Genomic DNA, 27,461 nt, shown 5'->3' on the forward strand with positions numbered 1-27,461 from the left:
AATATGATCATCAGGTTCCTGTCATTTGGGAAAGGTACAACTCTTTCACTGTATGTTTCTTTAGGGACTCTAAAATAAAATAATTTTGATAAACTACACATAATGGCAAAATCTATTCACCAGTTTAACTATCTCTAAATAGATGTATAGTCCTATAATGTCAGGTAGCTATAATTTCTGATCAGTTTTTCTTCCAGTATGTATAAGCATTGGGTAGGCTGGAAAAGCAACATCAATATGTTTGTGATATTCAGGGCCAATGAGATGAGGAATCAGGTTACAGTTGTACTAGGTCCCCAAGATGTTCCCTGTTTCTAAAATGGGAATGGGGGGTTGAGGGGGGGGGGGGGTCTTGAACAGGATGTAGCAAGCCTCTAGATTTCTCACATCAGTCCTGGTAATATTCACACAGCTGCAAGAATTCTGTTGCATTTTCTTTGGAGGAATCCTCAATATTCTGTGCTTTCTATTCAGGAACCTTCATATTCACAAGTGCTTGATTTGATTTAGGTTCAGATCTACAAAGGTAACTCCAGTCTATCAGCTACCACTGAAATCAATGGGAGATAAATGCCTACATATCTTTGTGGAGATGGCCTTTAGCTATAATCTTAAAAAAAAAATTAGCAAATTAGGGTGTTGACTGGAGTCAAAGCATAGGCTAGAAAGCAATTGATTTGAATGTTTAGAAGTGGAGAGAGATGGTTGAAATACAAATGCAGTAGTTTATAGGTCAAACAAGTAGTCTAGACAACATATTTTATAAACCATCAGAAGGCTATAGATATAAAACAAGAATAGAACTCTCATGTTACATATCTATCTTCTGCCCAGAATTTTTCAGAGCTTATGCCCTGTATTCCTGTGTGTCCTATACCCTAGAAATATTTGCTGTGCTTACCTCACTCTGCCTGGGGTATGGACAAATGAACAAATCATACTAAATATAAATGGAGGGAGACAAATTCACTGTGCCTTAGTTAGTCTGTTAGTTACCTGTTTGGTATGTATACTGCTATGCTGTGGTAAATGCGAGCTAAATTCTGCTAACTTAGCCCCATTTCATTTAGGGGCTAAGTTAGCAGAATTTAGTTGTCCAACTTAGCTTTCATTTACTTTAGCAGAAGATCAGACAGTTTCAGAGAAGTCAGTGACATGCAGTAAGTCCTCACCCTTTTAACTTGATATTATTGGTACTATTTGTCATCTGCTCATTACATTAGAAAATTGTTGGTATGTGGACTTTGTTTCCTGAATTCTCCCATGGTGATATACTAGGCTTGGTATGGAAATAAGTAAAAGATGTAAGAAACTGCCACTGAGTTTCTTTAAATGACACACTGTTTCTATTTCTCCCTTGTGGTTGTAGATTCTTTGGCCGATACATTCTATTCCATAGGACTTGTTATGCGCCTGTGCCAGTCGCTGTCTGCATTAGAACTCCTGCACATTCTAGTTGGTATTGAAGAAAACCATTTTTTCCCAAGGTTTTTACAGGTAAGTCAAACTATACAATGTCTGTTTCATTCTGATACATACAGGCTTTAGCAACAATTGGTAACAAATCTATACTAACATGGAAGAAGTTACCACCTACATTAATTTTTAGCAACTAACATTTTCTTGCCCTGCATAGGCAAATGTGTGTGCATTATCAGAGTGTCAGAACCCCCCACTCCCTCCCCAATGAACAGAAAATGGAACACCTTATTGCCAAACAGCCTAGTAGAGGAAAATGCACGGAAGATGGTGAGCAACTAGGTGATATTATTGACTGACTCCTCCTCAGAATTCAAATTCACCTCATTTTTCTCCTGGACACTAAGTGTAAATCCCATTTATTTAAATCAGAGTAATGCTTCTCAGCTCTGCCTCCCAGCCTGCCATCAGTGCCTAACCCAGTGTTTCTCAACCTGTTTGAAATCAGGCCTCCCCCTGCCTCAACTTCTTTTAATTTGGTGGCACCCTGGTTGAAAACCATTATAGTGTTGCCTCAGCTTACATCTGGCTCTTAACCTGAGGTACCACTGCCATCAGACACAAATGCCCTGCACTCCTCCTGTATTAGAGTTCTCTGAGAAGTCTACAGCAAGTAGATGAATCCTCTCTTGCCATAGACCCTCCCAGTCTGACCCTGCATAGCATCTCCCAGAAACAGAGTGCATAGCGGAACTGGAACTGTCCCACGTGCCTCCGTTTCTGGGAGAACCATGTGGGGCTTGACCAGGAACTGCTGTGACACAAGCAGAATCTCTTTATTAGATACCCCTAATGTAGAAAGGAGCAGGCACTCAGGCTACAGTCCTTCATGGTCTGGCTGTGTACAAGGTGCATGGGGCACTTACTTGGCTGCTGCTACAGCACCCACACTGCAACAGCCCTGAATGGGTCTGGCAAGATCTGCTGGTCTAACCATTCTGAAAGCAAGAAACAGCAGTAGAGAGGCAGCCTGTATCCAGCCACAGATGAGAAGGAAAAGCCACTGAAATGAAGCACAGTGACTATGAGAAGCCCACAACTAGGGTGAGCCTATGAGGTAGGAATAAAGAACCAGGAATATGAAACTAACTTCAGCTTCATGCTGAGCCTGTTGAATTCCAGGAAACAAAAATTTACTGGCACTCATGAAGGGGAATAAAGGTGAAGGATGATGGGAAGGCCTAATTCAATGACAGAAAGGGGGACAAGAGCAGAGTTTTATTCCTTAATGTAAGGGTTCCATGGGCTAGAATGCCAAAAGAGTTCCCACATATCAATCTACAGCATGTGCCAGAAGGTTTTGAGAAAATAATATGCATGGTAGGTTGGTGGGTGGGTGGAGTTTTTACATGCCTGGCCCCAAGGGGTGGCCCTGCCCCTGCCCATTCTGTTGCCCCTCAATACCAAGCCACAGTGCCCCCCCCAGCCTTGCTGCTGCCCCTCACTCCCAACCCACTGATCCCAGCCCTACCAGTGCCCCTCATGCACCAAACTTCAGTACCCTGCCCCCCTGGGACATGATGGTGCCCCGCACTCCCAACCCACAACCCCCCATCCCTGCTGGTGCCCCTCACTCCTGACCCACAGCCCCCTGGCATTGCCAGTGCCCCCTGCATTCCCAATCTGCAGTCCCCCACCCAGTGCCCCTTACTCCTGCCCTACAGCCCCCTACCCCCCCCAGCCCTGCCAGAGGGGCCCCAGCTGTCCCCATCCTGACCAGGCCAGAGCACAGTGGCTCTGATTCATGCAGGTGGCAGAGCGTGTCTGACCCCACCACAGGCTGGAGGGAAGAGGAGGGAGGGGAGGCTTGTGGTACCCCTGCCCTGGTATAGGGTTGCAGTGCCCTGCAGGCAGCCTGGCCAGGTCCCCTCTCTTGCTTCCCTGCTCCTTCCTTCCACCCCAGGCAGTGGCTCCTGGCTGCTCAGCCCCTCCAGGTATGGGCGCCTGTGCTGTCAGCCCGGCCACAGAGTTCCCCACTGCCTCCCTGCCCCTTTTCCTCTCTGGAAGGGCAGGCAGCCCTTCCCCTCCCCCTGCCCAGTTGCAGTTGCAGCTGCAGCCCCCATTCCCCCTGCCCTGACCAAATGTCCGGGATTTTGCTGTGCTCCAGGGGTGGGAGCAGGGGGAGGCGACTGGAGGCAGCAGTTAGCACTGCACAGGTCTCTGTGCACCTCCAGAGCTGCAGGCAGGTCCATGTGTGCTCCCCAATGCCTCCGATCACCCTCTCCCTGCTCCCACCCCCAGAGCAAAGGGAAATCCTGGACATTTTGGCAGATTTAAAAAAACCCACCCAGATGGTGATCAGAGGGCTCAAAAAGAGCAGGGACACGTCCGGGGAAACCCAGACGTATGGTAAACCTATCTCGGCAGCACATGCACACTTGAGCAAAAGCGTTACAGACAGACAGATTAAACCCTTTATTATATTAGAATCCTAGATCATTTGTGTTTTTTAGTATGGGGTCAACTTAGAATTTTTGGTTGTCTTCTGAATGAACTGGAACATCAAAAACTGCGTTTAACTTAACTGCTCACCTTTGGATCCTTAATATCTGAATATCAATGAAACTGGTGCTACTATTTATGGCACAAAGGTAAAAAACCCAGGAGTATTCAGTTGTGTTTTTATCATTTTGGATAACCCCCTTTGGTTAAATGAGGTACAGTACATGTAACAATGTTTCCCTTTTGAAATCAGCATCAGAAACAGGACTTTTCCCTCCTCCCCCATATACATTGCTTCCCAACCATGATGTCAAATGCAGTAATTAATAAAGAGCACAGTCACTTTTTTGAACTGATAGTACACAATCTTACTAAACCAACTCACTCACATGCAAAGAAGTCCAATGCATTGTGTGGCAAATGCACACATCTTCTGGAGAATATATTAACTTATTAAGCCTAAGCCCATTTCATTACACAGAAGTCAGTCTTGCCTGAACTAACACATGCTCTAGTACTAATACAGTAAACCATTCTAAACCTGACTTGTGGAAAACCAGAAGAGGAGGGCCAGCCTAAAGAGTTAATTCTATGACACTACAGCTTTTGTGGATAAATCATGAAACTAGGTTGGGTGGAAGTCATGGAAGAAATCACTTTGGCATCAAATTGGAAAGTGGCCAAATCCTAACTGCTACAGCACTGACCCATGGGTAGAGAGAAGAGTGGGGGACTTTTTCCAGTGTGGAACCCTGAGCAAAAAAAGTAACCCTCTTTATACACTGCAAGTTACTGCACTTCTCTTGAGGGTAGCACTGGGAGGATTGCAGGTGAGCCATGGGAAGTGAGCAGGGATGGGCCAGATACTCACATTATGGCAGTACTTATGGTATGTCTTAATTTCAGAGTTAGCTCTTACCTGAGTGTTGCCACCAGACTCTCTCCTCTCCATGAAGAAAACATTATTACCTGAGATGAATGAGGCTTTTGGCCTAGATGAAGTGGTCAGCTGGTGGTACAAGTTAGAGCCCAGGGTTCTGCTTTCACTGGAGCTGGTCATTAGCTCACTTTGCAGGTTAAACCAATTGAGTGCCTTCCCATAATTTCCCCACAGTCCTACAAGACACAGGGTAGAAAAATCATAGAGGGAATCTATTCACTGCAGCACAAGGAACTAGAAGTCCTAGGAACACACAGGAATAACTATAGGTCCAGAGAGGTGCAGTATCTTGCATGTGGCTGTGCAAACCTTGTGCCTATCACCTGCACTCACTCTGAACTGAGCATTTTTTATAAGCTTCCATCAGGGCACTGTATAAATGTACACAGCACGCTGGTCCCAAAGAGCTGATAACTTAAAATAAGACACAACAGGTAGATATTTCAAAATGGCGGAATATAAGAAAACAGTTAAAATGATTACAGGCAAGCAGCAGCATGCCTGTTATGTGACCAAAGCAGAATGTTTTGTAGCATCAGAGCAGAGGTACCTTCAAGGAGAAAGCTGGAGGATAATGTAGGACTAAGTGTTTCTCTACTAACTAGGTCCAGGGGCCACATGAAAAGTCAGTATTAATAACACACATCCCTACAAGTTGTGGTAAGCTTCCCTGGTATAAATTAGTTCTAAACAATGGAAAATAAAAGCTGAGCGCACACACACAATCTTATCAGGTATGCAGTTATAAACAAAGATTTCAATAAAAAGCCCCTTTGATAACATTTTCTGTGAAAAGACACAGGTGATAACTGAAAAGCCTCTGCTGGGGCTCCAGAGTCATGATCTGAGTATTTCAATATTTACTTGAAACTACTCATATGTGAGGGGTGGCAGAGTAGAAAGCACAAAGTTGTTTGTTGGAAAATTTTCCTAAGGAGACCTTGCCTTCACTCATGGAACAGGGGCTGGGGTGGGTGGCTCTATTCCACAAGAGATTGAGACTAAGGAGGTTGAGACATAAATTGCAAAGTACCTTAGCAGCCAAACTAAGTAATTTGTGTTTGATGCACTGGAAAATTGGGAATTCAACAGAGGGATGCAAAGCAGGTGAGGTTACAGAGAAATGTGGGTGAAGCAATAAGGAAGGCAGATGAATTTTACAGCTGCATTTTGAATGGATTTAAAAGGAAGGGGCAAGGTCACTTTGTCAGAGCCAAAGAGGAAGGGTGCAATTACTAAAATAACAGAGCTTTAGCAGCATGGTTGGAAGAGAAAGGCTAGATATCTTACAACTGTTGAGGGCTGTGGAATGGCATAGGAATTCACTCCCTACCCCAGAGAGAGAGAGGGAAGGGAGATTTAACTTACTCTACTGGATTTCTGATATGAGGTGACTGAAGGGGAATGCTGGTCCTACTACCTACCTACCTAAACTATCTATTTTGTCCTAAAATAAATCTTATCTTTTTCTCTCTCACTGAAATTATGCTGTGGATATCTGAACTCCTCTACAGCACTGGCTAGATTGGGGGGGGAGGGGGGAAGGGGAGAGGAGAGAAAGGAAGTCCTTAGCACACTGAACAAGGATGAAAGAAAAATGAAACCATTCTATTTACATTTTGTGAAATGACTACAAATGCTTCCTTTTCCCTTTCTATGGCAATGAACAGACAAGGGTTATGGTAGACATTTAGTTTTGAAAAAAATACCAAAGTATAAGAGAAAAAATATTTAAGATAGGAACTGCAGGAAAAGAAAGAACAATTTAGGAATTGTACGATAAGAAAGAACAAACATACTCACTTACCCTCAATATATACATAAAGACACTGTAAATTCACTTTTTCTATAAGGAAATACCACATATTCATTCCTCCATTTATTACTACGCTGATCCTTTGAACTGCTCTGTGCAGAGAGGCACCTAAGCCTGCATAGAACCTGACTGACTTAAATGTGGCTTGTCGAGGAAAGGGTCTCTTTTAGCTTATTTCCTGATGAGTGGACTGTTTGCCCTTTTTAAGCTTTGTTCACTGGCTAAGACCACATCTTAACAGGAAGATGGGAACTGAAGAATCTTCTTGGGTCAAGAACAGTTCCCTGCAAGCGCAAACAACCATACTACACAATCCCTTTCACTGACAAATTCAACTTAATCTTAAAAGCAGTTTTCTTGTTTTTAGTCCTCACTAATCCTATTTGAAGGCTGTTTCAGAACTACCAGTACTCTCTTTGGATAGTCAGAGCTTCTAGTTTCCAGAGGATATTCATTCATGGTTAGTTTATGCTAATTTGTTCCTGAAAAACAAAGAGCTCTTTAACCTTCTGGATGTATTTATTGAGACCAGTCATATCCCTTTTCAGCATCATTTTTTTGCTAGATTAAATAAACCAAGTTCTTATAATCTTCTCTTATAAGACAGACTCTTCATTCTCTTGATCATTCTGGTAGCCCTTCTCTGCCCCATTCCCATTTGGATTCATCTTTCTGGGATACGGGTGATGAGTATTGCATGCAGTATTTCACAGGCAGTCTTACTAATGCCTCATACAATGGCATTAACACATCCCTCTTTCTACTGAAAATAGCTTATTTGATGCATCCAGGGGTCACCCATCCTTTTCACAGGCTTAATCACCCTGGTCATCCTGCAATCAAAATGTGCAACCAGAACTTTCTCTTCCTTAGTCATTACCCATTGCTAAATGAGTTCACAGTTTATAGCAGAAGTTCTGTTATTAGTCCTGAAATGCATAGCCTTTCACTTTGTATAGCAGTATTACATTTCATTGCAGATCTATTACACTGCTCCTCATAGTCATCCATTTGTTCCTGTATGAGACTGCAACCCTACTCTACATTGAGAGGGTTTCCCAGCTTGGAACCATCAGCAGAATTCATCAGTGCATTTCTGCCTTTTGTACCAAGGTCATTAGTGATAATATTATATAAGACTGGTTGCAAGACATATCCTTGGGGAACTCGACTAGTAATCTTCCTTCACTCTCATATTTCTTCTTTCAACACTACCCATTGTCATCTTTTCTTAAGTCAGGTCCTTCCCACCTTTCAATTTTTGCTCTATTATCAAGAATAATCTCTTACAGAATATCTTAATATCTACATAATATCTTCAGCTCTTCACTAAAAATCTATCATCTGATGCTATGTTAAATGCCTTATGGAAATCTAGATAGTTAAGATCTTGTACATTAATCTTATCTAGAAAATCAATTACCAAAGAAAGGATCAAGTTAGTTTTGCACAAACTACCTTGACTTTTAATTCCATTTTCAGTTTGTTTTCATATCTTTAATTATTCTTTTAATCAAAATTTGTTTTGATGCCTGGCATATTACATCAGACTAATGAGCCTGTAGATGCCAGGAGCACTTGTTTCTTTTCTTAAACAGAGGAACTATGTTCACTCCTCATCCACAACCTTGCTATAAGGATGATGATTTCATGAGCTAGTTCTCAGAACAGAAAATAGATGGAAAATACCTACCTCTGACTTGAATGTATTATATAGCTTCCACCTCAATTGGAGTAATTTTTATTTCTGTATCTTCAGTCCAATTAAACATTCTGTCTTTGTTCCAATGTTCATTAGAATCATGCTTGAATACTTAAGTAAAACATCTATTTAGGTTTTGGGCTATATCTAAATTATCTTTCATCTCTACCCTCTTCTCACTGCATAGTGGTCTAACTCTTTCTTTCCTTATTATTATATTTATATGGACTAGAAAACCTATTACTATTTGCTTGAACTTCCTTTGCAACTCAGCTCTACTTCTGGTAATTTTCACTTTATCTATATAAATCTTGGTGTTCAAGACAGCTTTCCTCACTGACCAATATTTCAACATTTTTTCCCATTCCTTGTAGATTCTCTGTTTATTCCTGATGTCTTTTCTGAGGTGATAGATTCAGTTAGGACAAGAGCCCTTCCTTACAAGATTTGTATCCTGCCAAAAGGAAGAAAATTAGAGTTTTTGCCCTTCTGGCCTGGGCCTTGTCTGCATGGTGATCTTGTGCTCAGTACCCTAGGGTATTCACAACACACAAACTACACTGCACTGACTCTTCATATGGATACTTTTCATGCACCTAACTGTCCACACAGTTCATCCACACATACAACTTGTGTAGAGCAGGTAATGTGCTGTAAATTTACATCTTTGCTTACCATAAACAAACTTCCCCAAGTAGAAAAGCCCTTAAAGAAATTCCAAGCCTCCTTCATATTCAATCCGTGAACTTTTCAATCTAGTTGTATTCAGTAACCAGCTCCCTTAGCATATCAGCTGTTTCAAACTACTTGCCCTTTTGACATAGAGAACCTTAGAACCTATTGCTATTTACTATCCATTTACATGAAACTGAATTAATTTATGATCTTTCAACCCAAGATTATTTTCTTGGATTAGTTCTTTCATAAGGTCCCTATACTACTTATGAAAAAGGAATCCTTAGTAACATCATCTCTTCTTGGTTCAGTGACTATTTGACGAATAAATCTGTTAGTGCTCATATCCAGGAATGTCTGGGCATTTGGTCTCCAACCAGTATGTAACAAGTTAAAATCTCTCATGATCACATAATGCCCTGTAATGTATATTTTTCTAATATTACAGAAGTCTCTATTAGAGCCGTCCCTAGGGTACGGCGAATCAGGGTGACTACCCCAGGCCCCACGCTTTTGGGGGGGGGAGGGGGCTCCACGCAGCAGAGCAGAGGGGCCATGGCCCCTCCCATGGGGCCTGCCTGGAACTGGGGGTTCAGCCCCACGCTGTGGAAGAAGCACAGAGACACGACCCTGTGCAGTGTTAAGGGCTGAGTTGCCCTGGGCCCCACACCCACCTGGGACTGGCTCTGGTCTCTATCCATACTCAAACTTGATCCTGTGGGTACCTAATAGACTCACTGAACTATTCTAGTAGAACCTCTTTTACCCGTCTGAAAAGTGATACTATTTTATCTATGCTACCTCTACATATATCTTTAGAATCTATCACGCCATTAATGTGCAACATGACCACATCACTTTTCCCTTTCTTTTGATCTTTCCTGATACCTCTCAATAGTCATGTTCCAATCACTATTGCTAATCCACTGTTTCTGCTATCCCATTACTATCCTGTTTCACAACCTGCACTAGTAGTTCCAGTTCTTCCATTTCATTGCCCAGACTTGATCCATAAATTAAAACATTTTAGTGGCTTCTCTCTCACCAGACTTGATTATACCCAGCCACACAAACTGCATTTCTTTTAGTATCCTACTCGCTTAGGAAATGGATCTGATGTTAAGGGCTGAATAGAAGAACATGGCAGAGTAAGAAAAGATTCAACTCACAATCAAGTCATAGAGGATAAAAATGGAATAACTTATTTTTCTGTTTGTGGCACCTAATGATTTTCAAGATGTGGAACTGGGTTCCCTTGGGGAGGGCAAGTCTCTGTTTCTATATGACAAAGATTATAAGAAATCTCCTCTTGCATCAGTATGCCAAACAATATGCTGTTGTATATGCTTTCTTCTATTTTGCTTTATCTGACAGATGCAGCAGAGCAACGAGATGGTTAAAAATGTGACCAAAAAGTTCCACACAGGAACTTCTAACCATGACAAAGCAAAACTGCTCTACTGACTCACTGTGTGGTCAATTTCATATCGAGTTTGGGTGGGGGGAACCCAGCAACAGAGAACAGTACCAAAATGTATATGCTAGTTGTTTATTTTTTGTTTCATGACTTCACAGCGGTTTGATACTGCAGCCACAAAATAATTTAAATGCCTGTGAGGTAATGGAAGAGTGGGTGTTAGCAACGGCACTATTGGTCAATCCACAATTGATCTAAACTCAATGGAGATATATTGATCAATGCCAGCTGGATACCTGGCCCTTTACTTACATTATTTTCAATGCAAGTATATATCCAAGTGACATAACCTCGATTTTGGGATGATTCCACAACTACTAAAGACAAATACTGCTGATACTAATGCTTTGAAAGGCCCATGGTACAAAGCAGGAAAGTAGTAGAGAGCTCAGCATGGAAACTGTTGATTTCTAACTTTGTCAGAATCCTCTTAAAGCAAGGGATATATGATCAACTTATGTGTGTATGTACTTTGTATGTATACATATATAATATATGTGCACACACACCATATATAGATCTCTCTCTCTCTCAAATGATATCTAGATCTAGATCTAAATATATCTTATAAATGAAAAAGCAAAGCCTAGTTTATAGGATAGGGTTCAGTCAACAGAAACATCTCCGGCTTTCAGAATTTTCACGAGACAGGAAGGAGAACCTGCTTTCCACCTAGTGGCTGAAACCATTCTTCTGATGAGAAGGAAGGTAGTATAAAAGCAGCATCAAACTCTTTCAGAGATAGTAACATTTATTTCAGGTCTGCAGAAGTGAAAAGTTAGATCTGTAAATCTACACTGAAGTTCCCTTGTCTACCACACAGGTAAAACAGCAGCCCTGAAACTAGCAGGATGCAGGGATCCAAGGCCCCTGGCAGATGTTACCTTAAAGACATGATTAACCAGTTAATCAAGTGTTAAGAAGTAACCTGGCCACACGTGCATGCAATTAATTGTGCAATAAAATGGAGAATATGGCAAAAAGTTATTACACAGAATAGTTTCATAGATTTCATAGACATTAGGGCTGGAAAGGACTTTGAAAGATCATTGAGTCCAGCCCCCTGCCCCAGGGGCAGGAAGTCAGCTGGGGTCATGGGATCCCAGCAAGATAAACATCCAATTGACTCTTAAAGGAGTCCAGAGTAGGTGCTTGCACTACCTCTGGTGGCAGTCTGTTCCAGGCCTTGGGGGCTCGGATACTAATGAAGTTCTTCCTTATGTCCAGTCTGAAATGGTTTTGGAGGAGTTTGTGACCATTTGACCTTGTCATCCCATGGGATGCTCTGGTGAACAGGCATTCCCCCAGATCCTGATGTACACCCCTTATATACTTATAGGCAGCCACCAGGTCCCCCCTGAGCCTGCACTTTTCCAGGCTTAGGAGTCCCATAGCTTTCAGTCTCTCATCTTAAGGAGAGATGTAACAGGCCTGTTTTCCTGCCCTCTGATCATGCATGTGGCTCTCCTCTGGACTCTCTCAAGCTTCTCCACATCCTTTTAAAATTGTGGAGCCCAGAATTGGATGCAGTACTCCAGCTGCAGCCTCACCAAGGGTGAGTACAGCAGGAGGATGACATCCTGGGATTTGCTAGAAAAGCATCTATGGATGCAAACCAGAGTTTTGATCACTTTGTTGGCTGCAACATCACATTGACCACAAAATGAATATGAGCCACCAATTATGACCTCCAAGTCCTTTTCGGCCATGGTGCTAGCAAGCGCATGCTGCAGGTTTTTCTTCCCAAGGTGGAGTACCTTGCATTTTTCGGTGTTGAAGGCTGTGACCGCTGGGTCTTGAGTAATCAGTCACGTGCTACCTTGGCTTGCGCATGGAGGGGTGTACGCCCTGCAGCCTTCCGAAAATTCCCGTGCTGGTGTTCCCTCCGCGGGAAGCTCTCCCCTATCTCGCCTGCCATGATTTGAATGTTTCTCAGTGGGAGGAGTGGCTATCCTGAGGATCTTCCACAGCATGGATGTCCCGGTGGTTACTAGCGGGGCTCCGCCACCCCTACACCCCGTCCTCACACCACCTCGATGAGTTGTCCTGAGCTCATGACCATGTCGCTCTTCCTCTGCTACCATAGAGCCTCACGATTTAGAATACCGACTTTTGAGGCTGATTGGCTTATTCCATCCTGCGTGGTGTTTGCCAGTCTTACTCATAGGGTGCGTACTATCCTGGGGTTAGCTTCCCCCTGACCTTAGCTTGACGGGCCATTTTATGAATTTTGCACTGTCTCTCCCACTCCTCAACCTCTTCTCCAACTCCTCAACCCCTTTGCTCGGGGAAACTCAAAAGAAACATACAAAAAGAAAGAACAAAAAGCAACTCCCTTCCCAGGCCTCTTACCTCAGAGACCCTGGGTGCCAGGTTCTCTACAGCTTGGCTATGAGCTAACCCCTGCTTGGGTCCTCTCTTCTCCTCTTTCCATTGTCTCTAAGCCCTGGGCTATGCTGCTCCTTTGCTCTCTGGAGCGTCCCTATCTGGAAGCTTCTCCATTCCCTGTTGGGTGGCCAGTTCTCCCTCACACTCAGGATCGACACCTGAGTGCTGTGCAGTCCCTCTGGCTGCTTCCACTGGGGCTCTCTCTCCGGGTAGAGCTCCTCCTCCTCCCTCCGACCCTCACTACTCCCACCTGTGGTGAGGATTCTCATGTGTACTCTGCTGTTTCCCCTGCTGCTGAAACTCTTGCAGGCTGGCAGAGCTGCTTCCCACTCACCTCCGACACTGGTGGTCTGATCCCGGCCATTGTCACCGCGGCGGGTGTCAGGAGCCTCTCTTGGCTCCCCGTTCACCACCCTTTCTTCCCAGTGATATTCCAGGAAGGGGCCTGATGTCCCCACACTCCTTGGGTCCTTCCTCTCCTCTCCTTCTCCTTGTCCGTCTGACCCTTTTATTCCTGCCGGCTGGGGATTCCTCGTGACGTCACTGGCCGGCCTCAGCTGAATAAAGGCGTGGCTAATGAGCCGCGCGGGCTTCTCCCTTTGTTTCTGTTGTGTTGTGGCTCCTGTTGAAGGTAAGTAGTTTTTCCTTGTTTTACCCTCCCTGTGTGCTTGTTTTTCTGTCCCAGGACAAAGGCCATCAGGCCTTATGTGTAATGCCTTTGTGGCCGATTCCTATTGTGCCTTAAAATGAACGTGTGGCTGGGCTGATCAGCTCATCAGGGCTTCCAGCCTTCAGGGTGCACCAGAGGATGGCTCTGATGTGCCCCCAAAGTAGCAGTCAGCTTATTGGGGCTCCCAATGACAGGGACACATCAAAGTCAAGAGCTCCAGCACACTCCAAGGGAGGGAGCAGCAGTCAGCATATTGGGTGCTCCTGAGGCTGGGGTTAGGGTTAGGATGCCTGGCTTGCTGCTTACGGGTGCACTGGTATCAAGACATGATTGGGCATGATCCCACAACTGCACCTCCTGCCATGTACATGTAACAGACCAGGAGGCACAACTGTTGTGATCATGGATTAGATCCTGTAACATGTTGCCATCCCCAGCGGCATTCTAGCGGCCTGTGAGGGGCACCCTTGAAGTCCTTTAATACTTCACTCCTGTATTTTGTTCTGTGGCCCACCTCTACTCCCCTGCCATGTCTTGATGTAAATATTGCTTAGTTGTCCTTACAAGCGGGAGACTCCCTATTGTATGTCCTGATGACTAGGGCTGTCTTTGCATGGTCTGATGATTCCTATATGTGCCCCATGCCTCACAGATGTTGCTTGTACTTTTGTGCTGAAGTTCTCAGCCACCACGGGCTTTTCACCCCCGTCTTTCTCTAGCTAGACCTAGCAGCCTAAACCCACCAGGTAGGGTTCGACTCTGAGGCTCTAGCTCCTTAATACTCTTTGGGCCTGTGGCCCTCCTTTTGTGCTCACTATGGCACCAGGCCTTCTGGCCTCCTTTCACACTGCACCCCTGGGCGCCAAGTTGTTGGGTCTTCTGCCTCATCAGGCTTGGCCCCTTTCTTATAGCTCAGGCTACTAGCCTAGATCTACCCACTAGGACCCAGTTTCAAAGTCCTATCTTCCCACAGGCAGCTCTGGGCCCCTGGCTGCACCCAACAGTGCACTGGGCTCTTTGGCCCTTTATGACTGTGCCCCATGATACTAATGAGGCCTCTTCCTCCCCTACAGCCTCAACCACAAACCACCAGAGTACCAATCAAACACAAACAGTAAGCCCCTGGGCTAGAACCAAAATAAAGTTAAGGAAGGCAGTCTGCCAGCTCATGTTTTCCACGGTTCTGTGCTTCTGCTTCCCACTGTCTGCTGTGCTCCTTCTTGTGGAGCTTCCACAGCTTTTCTGGGAGTAATCAGGAGTCCACCCTTTCTGCAGCCGAGCCCCCTTAGCCAGCTCTGCCCAGGGTTTTATAGTTCTGGCCTGCCCCCTTCCGGTCACCTGACTAGCCAGCAGGGCTCAGCTTTTAACCCCTACCCTGCCAGCAGGCAGTGCCCAGAAAGTTGTGAACTTAAAGGGGCCTGCCTGCTTTCTGGTACCAGGGCTAGGGTTCCCTGTTACAGATCCCATCAGGCCTTTAATAAATGTCTACCAGGGGCCCAAGACAATGCAGTTGAAAAGGAAGTCAGTCCAGTGCATACGGTCTAGTAACATGAAAATACACGTAAAGTGGTATTCCTTCCCACTCCCCTCAAAAGACAGAACTGTAACCGTAACTCTGTTACAGGAGAAATAAGACAACTCTGGTACCAACTTATCTTTAAGTGACAAACCCTACCTACAATAGACAAGATGGAACAGGGTAGGGGGAATGTCATCTCCATTTTACAGCTGGGCAACTGACACAGAGAGACTAAGACCAACTTTCTGTGTTAAACTTACCATGCCCGCAGTAGTGTCCTCAGACATGCCAAGCTGCTCCATGTAATGCAATGTAGACATATCTGCACAATGCTTGGGTGGGCTAATTAGCAGTGCTGAGTGACAGTGCCATAAGCTGTCCACAGCATGGTACAGGCACAGCAGCACTACTTCCATTTTATGAGGTAGCCTGTGAGGAGCAGCAAGGAGGGAGACACTTGAAGGTGCCAGTGCCAGGGACAGTAAAAGTTTGCTGGGGATGTATGAACTAAGTGTCTTGTTTAAGGTCACAAAGAAAACCTGTAGCAGGAGATTTGGATCCAGTAGCCAGTAGTTGTGTGCCTTAGTCTATTTGCTGAATCATCAGCAAATCATAAACTGACTTCATGTACACACTCGTCTGCCAGATGTTTTTAAATGCAATTTACAGAATAAAAAGTCAGTTTCCACAAATGGCACAGAGCCTAACCCTGCAATCTTAGTTGAAGGAAGATGAGATGAAGGAACACTAGCTTTGTGGTGTGATGTCACCTTCCCCTAGACTGAGTGAAAACCTCCATAACAGAGATCAGTTGGGAGCCAGATCTATGGACTGAGGGAAACGTAGATTTGGAAGTGGGAGGAGGGACTGGGACCTGTTTGTGGCATATTTGCTCTCCATTACTCAAAATCTTTTATGGCAAAGAAGAGAAATTCCAGCTTTCCCTGCTAAACTTTAAACCTCAATTTTGCAAGCTGGACACCAAAGGCCAGAGGAGCCCTGAAAACACTCTCTGTAAGTGCCATGCCATCACAGGGCTGCAGGATCATGAAACAGAGGGAAGTAAGACAGCAGTGCTGACTTATGTAGATCTGCTTGACCTTAAGTTTTAGATCCAGGGGACTGAACCCATGGACTCTTCCTCCATTAGAGCAAACCAAGCCCTTTGCAACAGAAGAATCCCCAACTTGAACCAGCCAGTTTTCACTTCCTGATCTTAGGGAAGCTTTAGTATGAAAGGGTGGTGAGGATAATACAAAGTAGTGAGATTTGTGGCATCCTCTTTGCTAAAATGAAGTAGAAATCAGAGACACACATTAACTGCCCATAAAAACAGAGTACCAGTTAAAGTATCTTTTTTTTGTCTTTTCAGATAATGGAGAGAATCGTAATTTTATTTGTTGTGATCACCAGTCAGGAAGAAGTTCAAGGGAAATATATTGTGTGTGCGTTATTTTTCCTTTGGACCATATTAGATGTGGTCAGGTAAGAAGACATAGTAACTTCACACAAGTAAAGTAAGCAGTTTTGTCAACTGGAAATATCCCAACACAATGCATGCCCTCTGATTTCATTTTGACTGAAAGAAATTTGACATAAAAGTCTGGAGCTGATAAGCTATACTCAGTAATTTCTACAATAACTGGCATTATCTGTTAGGCAGAAAGAAAGCCTACCACCATGTTTTAATTGTAAATCTTTGTATTAACATTTCTATTTCAAAGGATAGAATAAAATTACAAAAAACTCTAGGTATTTTTAGAAGAAAGGCATTTCCCAAAACTGACATATACAACTACTGCTGTCATATTTAAGAGCATAGTCATTTCTTTACATCTCATTAAGGTGCAGGACTCACAGTACAGTAACCGAGCAACTTCAGGTCTTTTGCTATTAAGGTTTCAATTATTCTGTGTCAGTTAGAAAGTTCTTTTTCTACAGCTAAGAGCTCTTGCCTCAATGATTTGACATTTTGTGTTAAGTAAGGCATATACCCGAGAGAGATACAGCACTTAAACTGATAGTTGCTAGTTACTTACAAATCATAACTTTATATGGTATAATTTTTTCTTCTCTTCCAACTCATTTTGTTTGACTTGTGCTTTAGAAAACCCCATCCTACTCCTTTTTTGCCTTGATTGAAAAAAATACCCTACAAAAAGCCAGCTGAAGGGCTATACTTTGCTTAAGTGATACTCAAATTCACTTAATTTGGCAGAGCAGAGATATGGGATTAGCAGCATGTTTACAATACATAGCCCTTCTGCTGGCCCTCTGCACAGGGATGAATTTCACCTTGCATGTACTGTCAGTCCCACTATTTAAAATACATTCATTTTTATTCAGTGGACCTGGCAGTAAGGGTCAGCATTAGTGAGGCAGTTGGAAGTGTGAAAAGAAAATTTTTGTTCAGCTTCTAGGTGGATTTGTTTTTATTTATAGTTCCCTTTCCCCCTACGTTCTCTGAAAATTTTAGAGCTCTGAAAGTAAATATTATACCCAATGAAACTGCTCTGTGTTGCTAGAGCAAAAAAGGAAGACAAGTGATAAAAAGCTATAATATTGTACAATATTGTGCATGCACAGTCAACTAACCCAGATGTAGATCTGGGGTTCTCCATGGGAAGGAGTTCCTTGAGTTCTAGGTAGCCTGCTGCAAAGGGGGAGAGTTTCCTGTATTTGCTTTCCTGTTTACTGCTGAGCAGTTCAGATCTCAGGCAAACAGTATCCGAATACACTATAGCAAAGCAAAGCAACAAATAGTATTAGAATACACCATAACTTGGACTTTGGAAGAGAAAATCTTAACATAGCCATGTAAAAAGTAACCATCAGAGTTTTAAGAGGAATAGTATCTTCCATTTGCTCAAAAGATCCAGGACTAAGACCATATCCATGAATATAAGATACATTAATAATACAAATGTGCTTTAAGGAGTAGTTGTGTATTATCTAAAAGTACTTGCTCCTTAAGGAAAAGATATTCCCTCAAATAGCTTGTAAACACAACCAATTTCACTGGAGACAAAACATATAAAAATAAAAATCTTTATATTTTTTGTTACATTTTTCATTATTTTTCTGTTTTCCAGTGGAGGGGAATACTAATGTTATCTTGAAGAGCTGAATAAGTCTGAACTTCCAAGAAAGCCAGAGTATTAAAAAAATCTAGATTCTTGTTTGTCAATACTTAGATATTCTGCTCCACATTCGGGGTCCAGTCTTTTGTGGTACAGCTATTTTGTGCCATACCACTAGTAGATGTAAGCTATAGATCCAAGTGTGGAAGGATTACACTAGTAAAATGGTGGTGGTGTTAAACCAGAAAAAGGATTCTATTCCATTCATTAACAACCAGTTCTTGATGCACTCTTGAGTGACTTGAAATTTCCTGAGTATTGTGGTTAGTGGTACTTAGCAGTGGAATACTGCACATACCTAGATAGCCAACACATCTAACTACTAAAAATGTTCTAAGTACATAGATGCATGAAGAGGGAGTCTAGACCCTAACATATTACCACCTTTTTTAGTATTTTACAAGTATACTTAAAGAATATCCGAATTAATATCCAGGGTTCTGGAGGGTAGGTATGGAAAGAACATACAGCATGCAAGCATTCATAATCTATTAGCGTCCGCATCTACAGCCTGGGAACCACCCAGGACTTCACAAAATGTTAATATGGGGAGGGAAGATGGCAGGAGCGAAACGGGCACTCCAGGAAATTTGCTTAGTGGTATGCCATCTGTAAGAAACAGTCCTGGCTAATGGTACCTTAAACTGTCTTATTTAGAAATCTATAGCAGGAGAGCACTGTTGACCACTTCTCTAACCAAAAATGTGATCAAACCAGTCTCTCAACTCTTTAGAAAATTATTGTGTTCTCCAGGTCAAACTAGCCGGCAAGAACTAGACCACCTCAGAAATCTAAAAAACAAATTCTCATAGACACTAGCACAACTCCTGGATTCTTGTGAAGCAGCTGCACTTGGGGATATTGACTGAGCAGTAAAGTTGGAATACATTTACTGAAATAACACTGTCCAAGTAAAATCAGATTGCTAATTGGCATTTGTCTCTGGATAAGAGATCCTTATGACAAAGCAGCAAGAGTTCCACTTAGACAACTGACTATCAACGGTCTTGTATTAGTATATAAACACCTTTCCAGTTTGTTTTTTCCAGCATGACCAAATCCTGTTCTTACACTTACAGCAAGAAAAAATTAAACAGGATGAATGGGTGCACAGACTGAGCAACAGAATACCCTTAGAGATATGGCTGACCTCCTTTGATAGGGGAAGACATTTTACTGAATAGTGATATTATTAGGTACTGCAAGAGTAAGCCACCTTCTGGTCTTTTTCAATAATGATTTGTCATTTTTTACATTTATACTTCTGTATCTTTAATATCAAACGCAATATTCTGGTGTTAGCTACATGTGTAAGACTCCCACTAAACACTCAGGTACATCTGTAGCCCATTTGCCAAAAAAACAGTGTGAAAACACATAGGAAAATGAAACTATCTATGTTTCAAGAACCTTAGGGACAAGATGTATATTACAAAATATACTTATTGTTGCTTTGTTGCATTGTTGCACATGGTCCCTACTGCACGCTAAGGTTGCTAATATTAACTTTCCATGAGGCTGCACATCTGTCTTCTGACATGAGTCTAAAACTAGACAAAATAGATTATGTTTTCCTTTAACATATATTCCTAGTCTGCATCTTCTAGTTTGAAGAAGAGAAGACTGAGGAGGAATTTAACAACAGTTTTCAAATACATGAAGGGCCAATATAAAGAGGGTGGAGATAGACTATTTTCTGTGGCCATAGGAGACAAGACAAGGAGCAATGGCTTCAAACTCCAGCAGAGGCAATTTAGGTTGGAAATTAGGAAGAACTTCCATATTTTAAAGGTGGTTAAGTATTGGAACAGATTGCCTAGAGAGGTTATGGAATCTACACGCTGGGAAATTTTCAAGAGCAGATTAAACAAAGACATGGCTGGGATGGTTTAGTCAGGGATGATCTTGCCTAAGCAAGTCCCTTCCAGCCCTATTTTCCTCTGATCCCAGTTTTCCGGGTGAGCAGCTGAAAAACTAGACAGAAAATGTTCTTCAAATCCTCAGATTTCTCAGTAAGATGATTTTATTTTAAAGGGAGGCAAGGATTTCTTAGGTTGGTATCTTTTATTAGACCAAATATATCTAACTATATTTATTAGACCAACTATATTTTTTTATTCCCATTTGATCTGAACTTCAAAAATAAACATTTCCCACATCTTTTTTTTCTCCCTCATTCCAGATACACATACAGCATGTTATCAATAACAGGAATATACTACCCGCCTTTGACATGGCTCAACTATACTCTATGGATTCCTTTATATCCCTTGTCCATTATGGCTAAAGGTAAAAAGGTGGGAGTGGGAACAGAAGAAATTACTTGTTTTAAGAATCTTGTGCAGAAGACCTTGCTTATTTTGTTTGCTGTATTTTTAGGCAATAGAAGACCTATCACTGTTTCCCATGTAGAAATAAATATACTATTCCTTCATTCTTATCTGTAATCTTTTCAGCTCTCTCTCATTTGGGTCTCTGGCTTTTTGGTATCTACTGGGATTCTCTTCCCCCTTGAAAACTTAACAAGTAATAATAAAAGCCACAAAGAATGTCATTTCGACACTGAGAATACAGAGCTGTTGAAACTATCCTACAGTTCATGAAGCTGTTTAATTCTGAACACCTTGAGGTAACCCCTTGTGTTGAGACATAAAATTATTTGCACAGGCACATCTAATCCCTGTTCCATGCCGCAGTAAGTTATACCTGTGCAGACTGCAGAACAACCCTACTTGTACAGCTACAAACCCATAGTTCCCAGTGGCTGAACTCATTGGTATAGAGCTGTTGACAGCCAGTATTTGTTAATCTTAGTCATCAAAGTAACTTTAACATTAAATCATGTATGAAACTGAATTCAGATGTAAAGCCATGCATGCAACCCAAGTGTGCCATTTTAATATATATTAATTACCTAAGTCAAGACAGTAGAGAGAGATGGGCCCTTATGTACATGAAGCCTTTTGCCATAACCCCGATTAAAAGATATATCAAAACATTATTTTACAGCATTTGCCATCTGCGTATCACTGCCTTACTTTGAATCTTTTGGCACGTACTCCACCAAGCTACCATTTCCCTTCACCTTTTCGATCTACTTCCCCTACGTACTAAAAATGTACCTGGTAATGCTGTTTATAGGTAAGCTCTTCATTTCCTTGGAGCAGGATCTTCATGCCATTATGCTGAAACTGACAAGTCTATGGAGACAGACATAAAACTACCATTAATTATGAACTATGCCCTTCTCTGAGGCATTACTAGTATTAACAGCAATATACTAGAGGGCAGTTTATTTTGCTTATAATTTCAATTGAATTCCAGTATCACACTCAGAAGTGAGTGAAGTCTGATTCTTGAGAGATGGACGTGTTGAGTGAAAATCGTATTAAAAAGAAAAAATAAGGTGGATCTAAAATGTAATGCATTCTACCTAGCTTGTCATGACAGATAGGTATTCAAGAGGTAGGCTTAAGTCAGGGCTTGATTCTGGTACCAGTTGATGCCAGTCAGATTTTTATCAGCGGGCATTAGATTCAGCATTTGCTCTACCAAATGAGATATGACATCCCACCAAAACCACCCTCCAAACCTAGAGGCATTTGTATCCAAATTTAAACTTTTTAGCCTATTCCCCCACCCATGTTTATTGTTGATTAAGGACTTTAGATCTGGACAGAGCCAAACTTTAAAAGAATCTGGATCTTAGTCTAACTTTACAGCAGCTCCTCCTGTTGAATTTGCCTAACCAAAACCCCAGATCTGAAGAGCCACATTTTTGGGCAAAGCAGGTTTCTGGACTAACTGGCTAGTTTTTACTTACTGTAAGAACCAGGCCATGAGGCAGTCTGGCCTAGCGGTTAGGCCATCAGAGGAGGACCAGAGACAGGGGTAGAGTCCAAAATGCAGGCCGAATCCAGGGACAGGTATTAGGAACCAAGTTACCAGATCCAAGGGGAGAAATCTAGAGGCCGAGTCCAAAACACAGGCCAAGTTAAGGTTCAGAAGCCAGATAGCAAGTTACCAGATCCAAGGGGAAATTTAAGGACAGAATCTGAGTCGCAGGCTGAGTCAAGGCTCAAGAGTTACAGGGTGAGTTACCAGATCAATGGAGACATCCAAAAAGCAAGAGTCCAGGTATAGAGCCACTCAGGTCTGGAAACCAGGAAACCAGAAAGCACAGGATCAGAGACTTGCCAGAGTAGACCTTCAGGAGAACTAGTTGGCTAACCAGCAGCCTACGACTATAGGTAGAACTAAATGGGGAGGCTGTTCTTCCCAGCAGTCAATTAGGAGACCCAGACAGCCAGAACCCCCAGGCAGGTGTAGTCAATTAGGCAATTAACCCAAGCTGTTAGGGCCGGACACATACCAAGATGACAGATACTGAGACTCATAAAACAAATTCAGCATGCTTAGCAAAAGAAATACAAAGCTTGATGCTGTAAAGCAGTGGCTCTCAACCTTTATAGACAAAGCAGCTCTCAGTAGACACCCTTGGAAAATGCCAGCTTGTAATTGTTGCTCTTTTCTCACTAAAAAAAATAATAGAGCTATTCTGCTGCAAAGAACTCAGAACAAATCAGAATATGTTTAACACTAGGGATTCCCATTTGAAAACTCAGGATTTATATTGTGAATCATGTTTGCATACCTACCAGTACCAACAATGTGTAGCACTCCTAGAAGGATCTCAAGGCACCCAAGGTGTAAAGCTTCATAGCTTCATAGCTGTAAAGCTTTGCTTCTCTGAGTTCAGTGGGATGAGGCCCAAAGAACCATTTGGGTCTCATTCCATTCAGTTTAGCAAGTTCCAATCCACCACTGTTGTTTCTAGGTGAATGCTGGGACTCTGGACTACATCTCTGTGCTTACACCATTTTCTGTTTTGATTTAGGTACATACTTTATCATCAAGTACCTGTACTCAGAAAGGAAAGCTAATTTAAGAGAAAGCAGCATCAAAAAGAAAAGGAGCTAAGCCAATGTGGTAGCTGGTAATGATAAATTATAAAAAACTCAACACTCTAGAATGGGCATTTGCTTACATATCACGTGTAAATAATCTAGACCAAGGTTTTAAAAAGCAGCTAACAACTTTATCCAACTTGAAATACCATTAATTATACCACTTAGGTTGCTTAGATCTTTCTGAAAAGAAGGTCCTTTGAAGACAGCTCAAAATGGAAGCACTACCCTCTGAATAGGATTTTTTTTTTTTTTTTTTAAGAGTAGTCATTCAGGCCCAGACTCTTTTCAAATACAAAACAATAGGTTACATGCACAAACATCACCCAACACAAACTTCTCTTTCATGCTAATATTTGGTTCCTGCATTAGCAACAGCACATATTCTGTACTGTTAAAAAGTACAGTGACAATGGTACTTTGTTTGTACAGGTTTCGCAGGCCAGCCACGGGGGTTAGGTTCCTGAAAGTTCCCGTGGTTGTGGGGGAGGGAGTGAGAGAGGCACGAGCCGGGCCAGGAGGACTGTGGGGGGTTTTTCAGACTGTACCTCCTCCTTCTCTGAAGCTTAGATACTCAAAACTGTGGTTGGTGAGGGAAACCTGTACTTTTATTTCATGTTAGACAGCCCATGCAGGGGTGGGGCATGAGGAATGTATTTTCTTACTGCACAGAAATAACTCTGGGCTTACCCATCCATTTACCATCTCCACTGAACTAGGAATAAATGACAGAAAAAAGTGTGTGTGTGGATTAAAGAGTGAATTGAACAGTTACTGTTGTGAAAATTCTCTTCCCTACCTAAGCTCCTAAAATTTACAACTTTGGTATGTATTTGTCTTCAGACAAAATTTTAGTTCTGAGCTTAGTAGCTCTATGGCAACTGCAATGTCAAATATGTTTTCATTTTTCATTTCATTCACATTTGATGTTTCATCAAGGAAAAGCTGTTTCTGGTGAAGTATTAAGGAAGATTAAATAGCAAATATTCAGTGTTATTATATGCAGCTGTGAAACGGCATTGTTAAATTGATGCAGTATTTTGAAAAATGAGTGGAAGGGATTTAGAAATTCAAGCACATTTTGAAAACACTCGCAAGGGAGTCAGGCTGAACATACAACTGAGGCTCACACGGTGCTGCTAACAGTTTGGCAAAAGAGGTATAACAAAGAAGCTGGTTGGGGTTCCAGCCTGAGAAAAGGGAGCAAAAAAGAAAAACTACTTGTGAACAAAACCACCATTAATTGTTCTAATCTGAGATGCATTTTTTTTTTTTATTGTTGGTAATTTTGTAATGTTTGTCAGTCACAAAACTGTTTACAATTAAGACACTGGCTGGGGAAGTGAAAGAGTCAACATTAGGATAAGTTTATTATTCAGCAAAGCCAAGTTAAAAAAAATTAAGAGTACTATCCCTCCCCACATACTGGCTGTTATACTGTGTTAAAAGCCTGGAGTATTTAAAGAGGCTCTATAATACCCATATTAAGCCAGGGAAGGAGTGCTTTACTTCAGACACTTCAGAAAACAGTCACACCACACTATTACAGACCTTTCCTGCAACATCTTTTGGATGAAGAACATAGCACTGCAGATTCTGGAAGGAGGTGGCAGCAGTTGCAGTGTTTGGCATGAAGGTAGTTCAGGGGAAGCTGTAAATCTCAGCTTGTGATGTGGTTACAGGATCTTATTAACATTTATTCATAAGGAAATCATTTAACTACTGCATTTTTCTGACATGTTTTTTAAATGTATGTATAGATAGCACATCTACTGTGATATGCATAGATGGATATATATGTGTGTGCATGTGTATACTGTGTAGAAAAGAAATTTAAAAAAAGATGAAAATAAACAACCCTAACTTGTTTTTTTAGTTCTTATTTCTCCTTATCTAGTTACTGTGATATGTGCTATATTCTATTTGCTCATGCAGCAGTTTTGGTGTAGTTTGATGAGTTTCTCAGCCTAGTGCGTCAAATATCTCCAAGTCAACTTCCTTTGCTGCACCATCAAACACTTAAATACTTCTATACCTTTTCATTTACCAGATTGATTCCTGGAAAATAACTGCCAAGAGGGCAAATCAGTATTATATGCAAAATGACCTGGATTAATGTCCACCTAAAATATAGCATTGCTTTCTCTAAGATGGAGAAGTAGATTTGTATGTTGCTAGGGAACCCTGCACCACTGAGCACTTCACAATTTTGCCTTTGCATTTAAACAGTGCACAGTATGATACTAATAATTAGCTGCACAGTGATAATAATGCCTAGGTCTTGCATTGAATCACTGGCTCTCAGATTTGTTACAAAAATAACTATCATTACTAGGATACTGTTAGTATTTATGCAGCTGTGATATTTTTAAGGCCCTTGCCAGACATGTACATAGAAGCACAATGGGATCTGATGCACAAGCCATACAATTGTGTGGCATGGCAGGAGGCGTGATTGTGGTATCGAACATTAGATCCTATCATATCTTATTCCAAGTGCAAGGGGTGCCTGGGATCAGGGGTGATGCATAGGGGGTGCACGCAGGCACACGTGTACCTCCTATGCATGGCGGTGCACCACCTGCAAAACACCCCCTCTGTCGGTGGCGCCTTCCGGCAGTTGCCACTCGCCACCCCACCACCAGCAGTGCCTAATCGCCCCTGGCCACTGTCGACGCTGCCAGTAGTGCCTGTGGGTGGTCGCCGATCCGTGGTCGGTGCTCGCCCCCTGCCCCTCCCCGGCTTCTGACAGTGCTGGTGGCATCTGCAGGAGCTCCCCGCTGCCGGGCTCCCACCGCTGCCGGCACAGCTATGCCCCCCCCAGCCACCAGGGGCATGCGCTGTTCATGCCTGAGATCATGATCCTAGACTCCCCCTGCACTGGCAAGTAGCAAGCTCCCATGGCTGAGAGTCCCCAGCTGTGCAGACACAGCATACACTCTCATGGGTGGGAGCCAGAGTCAGCTTGGGTGGCACCTGGGTGGCATTGGTGGCACCTGCCTATATGTTCAGTTAATGATGTGACAGGAACCAGGCACAAAAATTATTACACATTTTTGTGAAATAACTATGGCTTATTGCTTGTTTTATGATGCCATTAATGGCTTTAATGTGTTGCTGGGTCACAAATTAAGACATGATTAACTGGTTAATTATGTCTTAAGTGTAACGTGTGGCTGGGGCCCAAGTTTAGCTACTGTATTTCTTGCAGGGCTGATTTATAGGTCTGACCCCTATTCTCACTCTAGCCCCTCTGTGTGAAGAATCAAAAATAGTGTTAAAGAGCTCTGAAGACTGGATTGAGTGCAGGGATAAATTCCTTCAAGCACAGGAATTCAAGAAGAACTCATGGTAGAGTGGTATCTTTTATTAGATCAGCTAGATTTTTGCAAAAAAAATTTCTTTAATTGCAAGCTTTCGGGCACACAAACCCTTCATCAGACATTGAAGGCTATCTTCCAAAGATCCTTTCACAAATTCTGAAATAGAGAGCACGCTTGGATATAAAAGGGGTGTCTCAAGGGCACAGCACAACTACTGTGTCACTTCATAGGTCATTAGAGAACTGTAGAGGATTAATTCTTCCCTGTTGATTGCTGAAAACATTTACTGCAGTGTAAAGAGTAAGGCTAAGTCTCAGCTAAGCTTCTCTTTGAGCTTTCCCCTGCCAGAAGGATAAGGAAAACAAAAACAAAAATAAAAAAAGAGATGTCTACAGATGCCAGGAGATGCTGAAGGAGACATAGGAGACTGCCACCTTCTATTTAACATGGTAAAGGTAGAATATAGCTGCTATACTCAGCTCACAGCTGAGAGAGTCTCCTTTTGAGGCAAGGGAAGCTTGTTAGTGAGGTGGAAGATTTGTAAAGTGTAAGAGGTTTAGGTCCTCCACAGATTCTGATTAGAGTCCATATTTATGGAAGATTATCCAGATTCCAATTTCTACACCCTGAGCTTTTGGTCGAAGACAGTCACTGAGCTAACTGAGTGTGATTGAGCTGCTGCATGCAGTCTGTAGTATCTTGATGAAGCTTGTGGTTTGGAAATAACACTTTATTATTCACAGAAACTTATATAAAAGAGTATGGAGCCTAGCCTTGCTACTGCCCTGCAGCATTAGGAAGTTCCTATCATCTCATAGAGGCTGCCTTCTAAAATACCACACTTCCAGTAAACTCTGTTTCCAGAAGCACTTATAATGATGTCACACAATCAGCCATGACTCTGGAAAAAGCTTTTTCCCTAC

General features: G+C 42.4%; 1 protein-coding gene across 2 annotated transcripts in view; it reads left to right on the plus strand.

The window, feature by feature from the left end:
* Positions 1-27,450, plus strand: part of HACD4 (3-hydroxyacyl-CoA dehydratase 4) — a 30,690-nt gene extending 3,240 nt beyond the window's left edge. For both annotated transcript variants that reach the window (XM_025216587.1, XM_025216588.1), the window contains 6 exons: positions 1-34; positions 1,370-1,497; positions 16,481-16,593; positions 20,431-20,537; positions 21,258-21,389; positions 23,146-27,450. The exon at positions 1-34 is cut by the window's left edge and continues 89 nt beyond it. In XM_025216587.1, coding sequence (XP_025072372.1) covers positions 4-34; positions 1,370-1,497; positions 16,481-16,593; positions 20,431-20,537; positions 21,258-21,389; positions 23,146-23,228 — 594 coding nt within the window. In that variant the 5' untranslated portion in view covers positions 1-3 and the 3' untranslated portion in view covers positions 23,229-27,450. The remainder of the gene's footprint in view (positions 35-1,369; positions 1,498-16,480; positions 16,594-20,430; positions 20,538-21,257; positions 21,390-23,145) is intronic.
* The last annotated feature ends 11 nt before the right edge of the window (positions 27,451-27,461 follow it).

The sequence above is a fragment of the Alligator sinensis genome, unplaced genomic scaffold (genome assembly GCF_000455745.1).
Source record: "Alligator sinensis unplaced genomic scaffold, ASM45574v1 scaffold120_1, whole genome shotgun sequence".
Classification (NCBI taxonomy): Eukaryota; Metazoa; Chordata; order Crocodylia; family Alligatoridae; genus Alligator; species Alligator sinensis.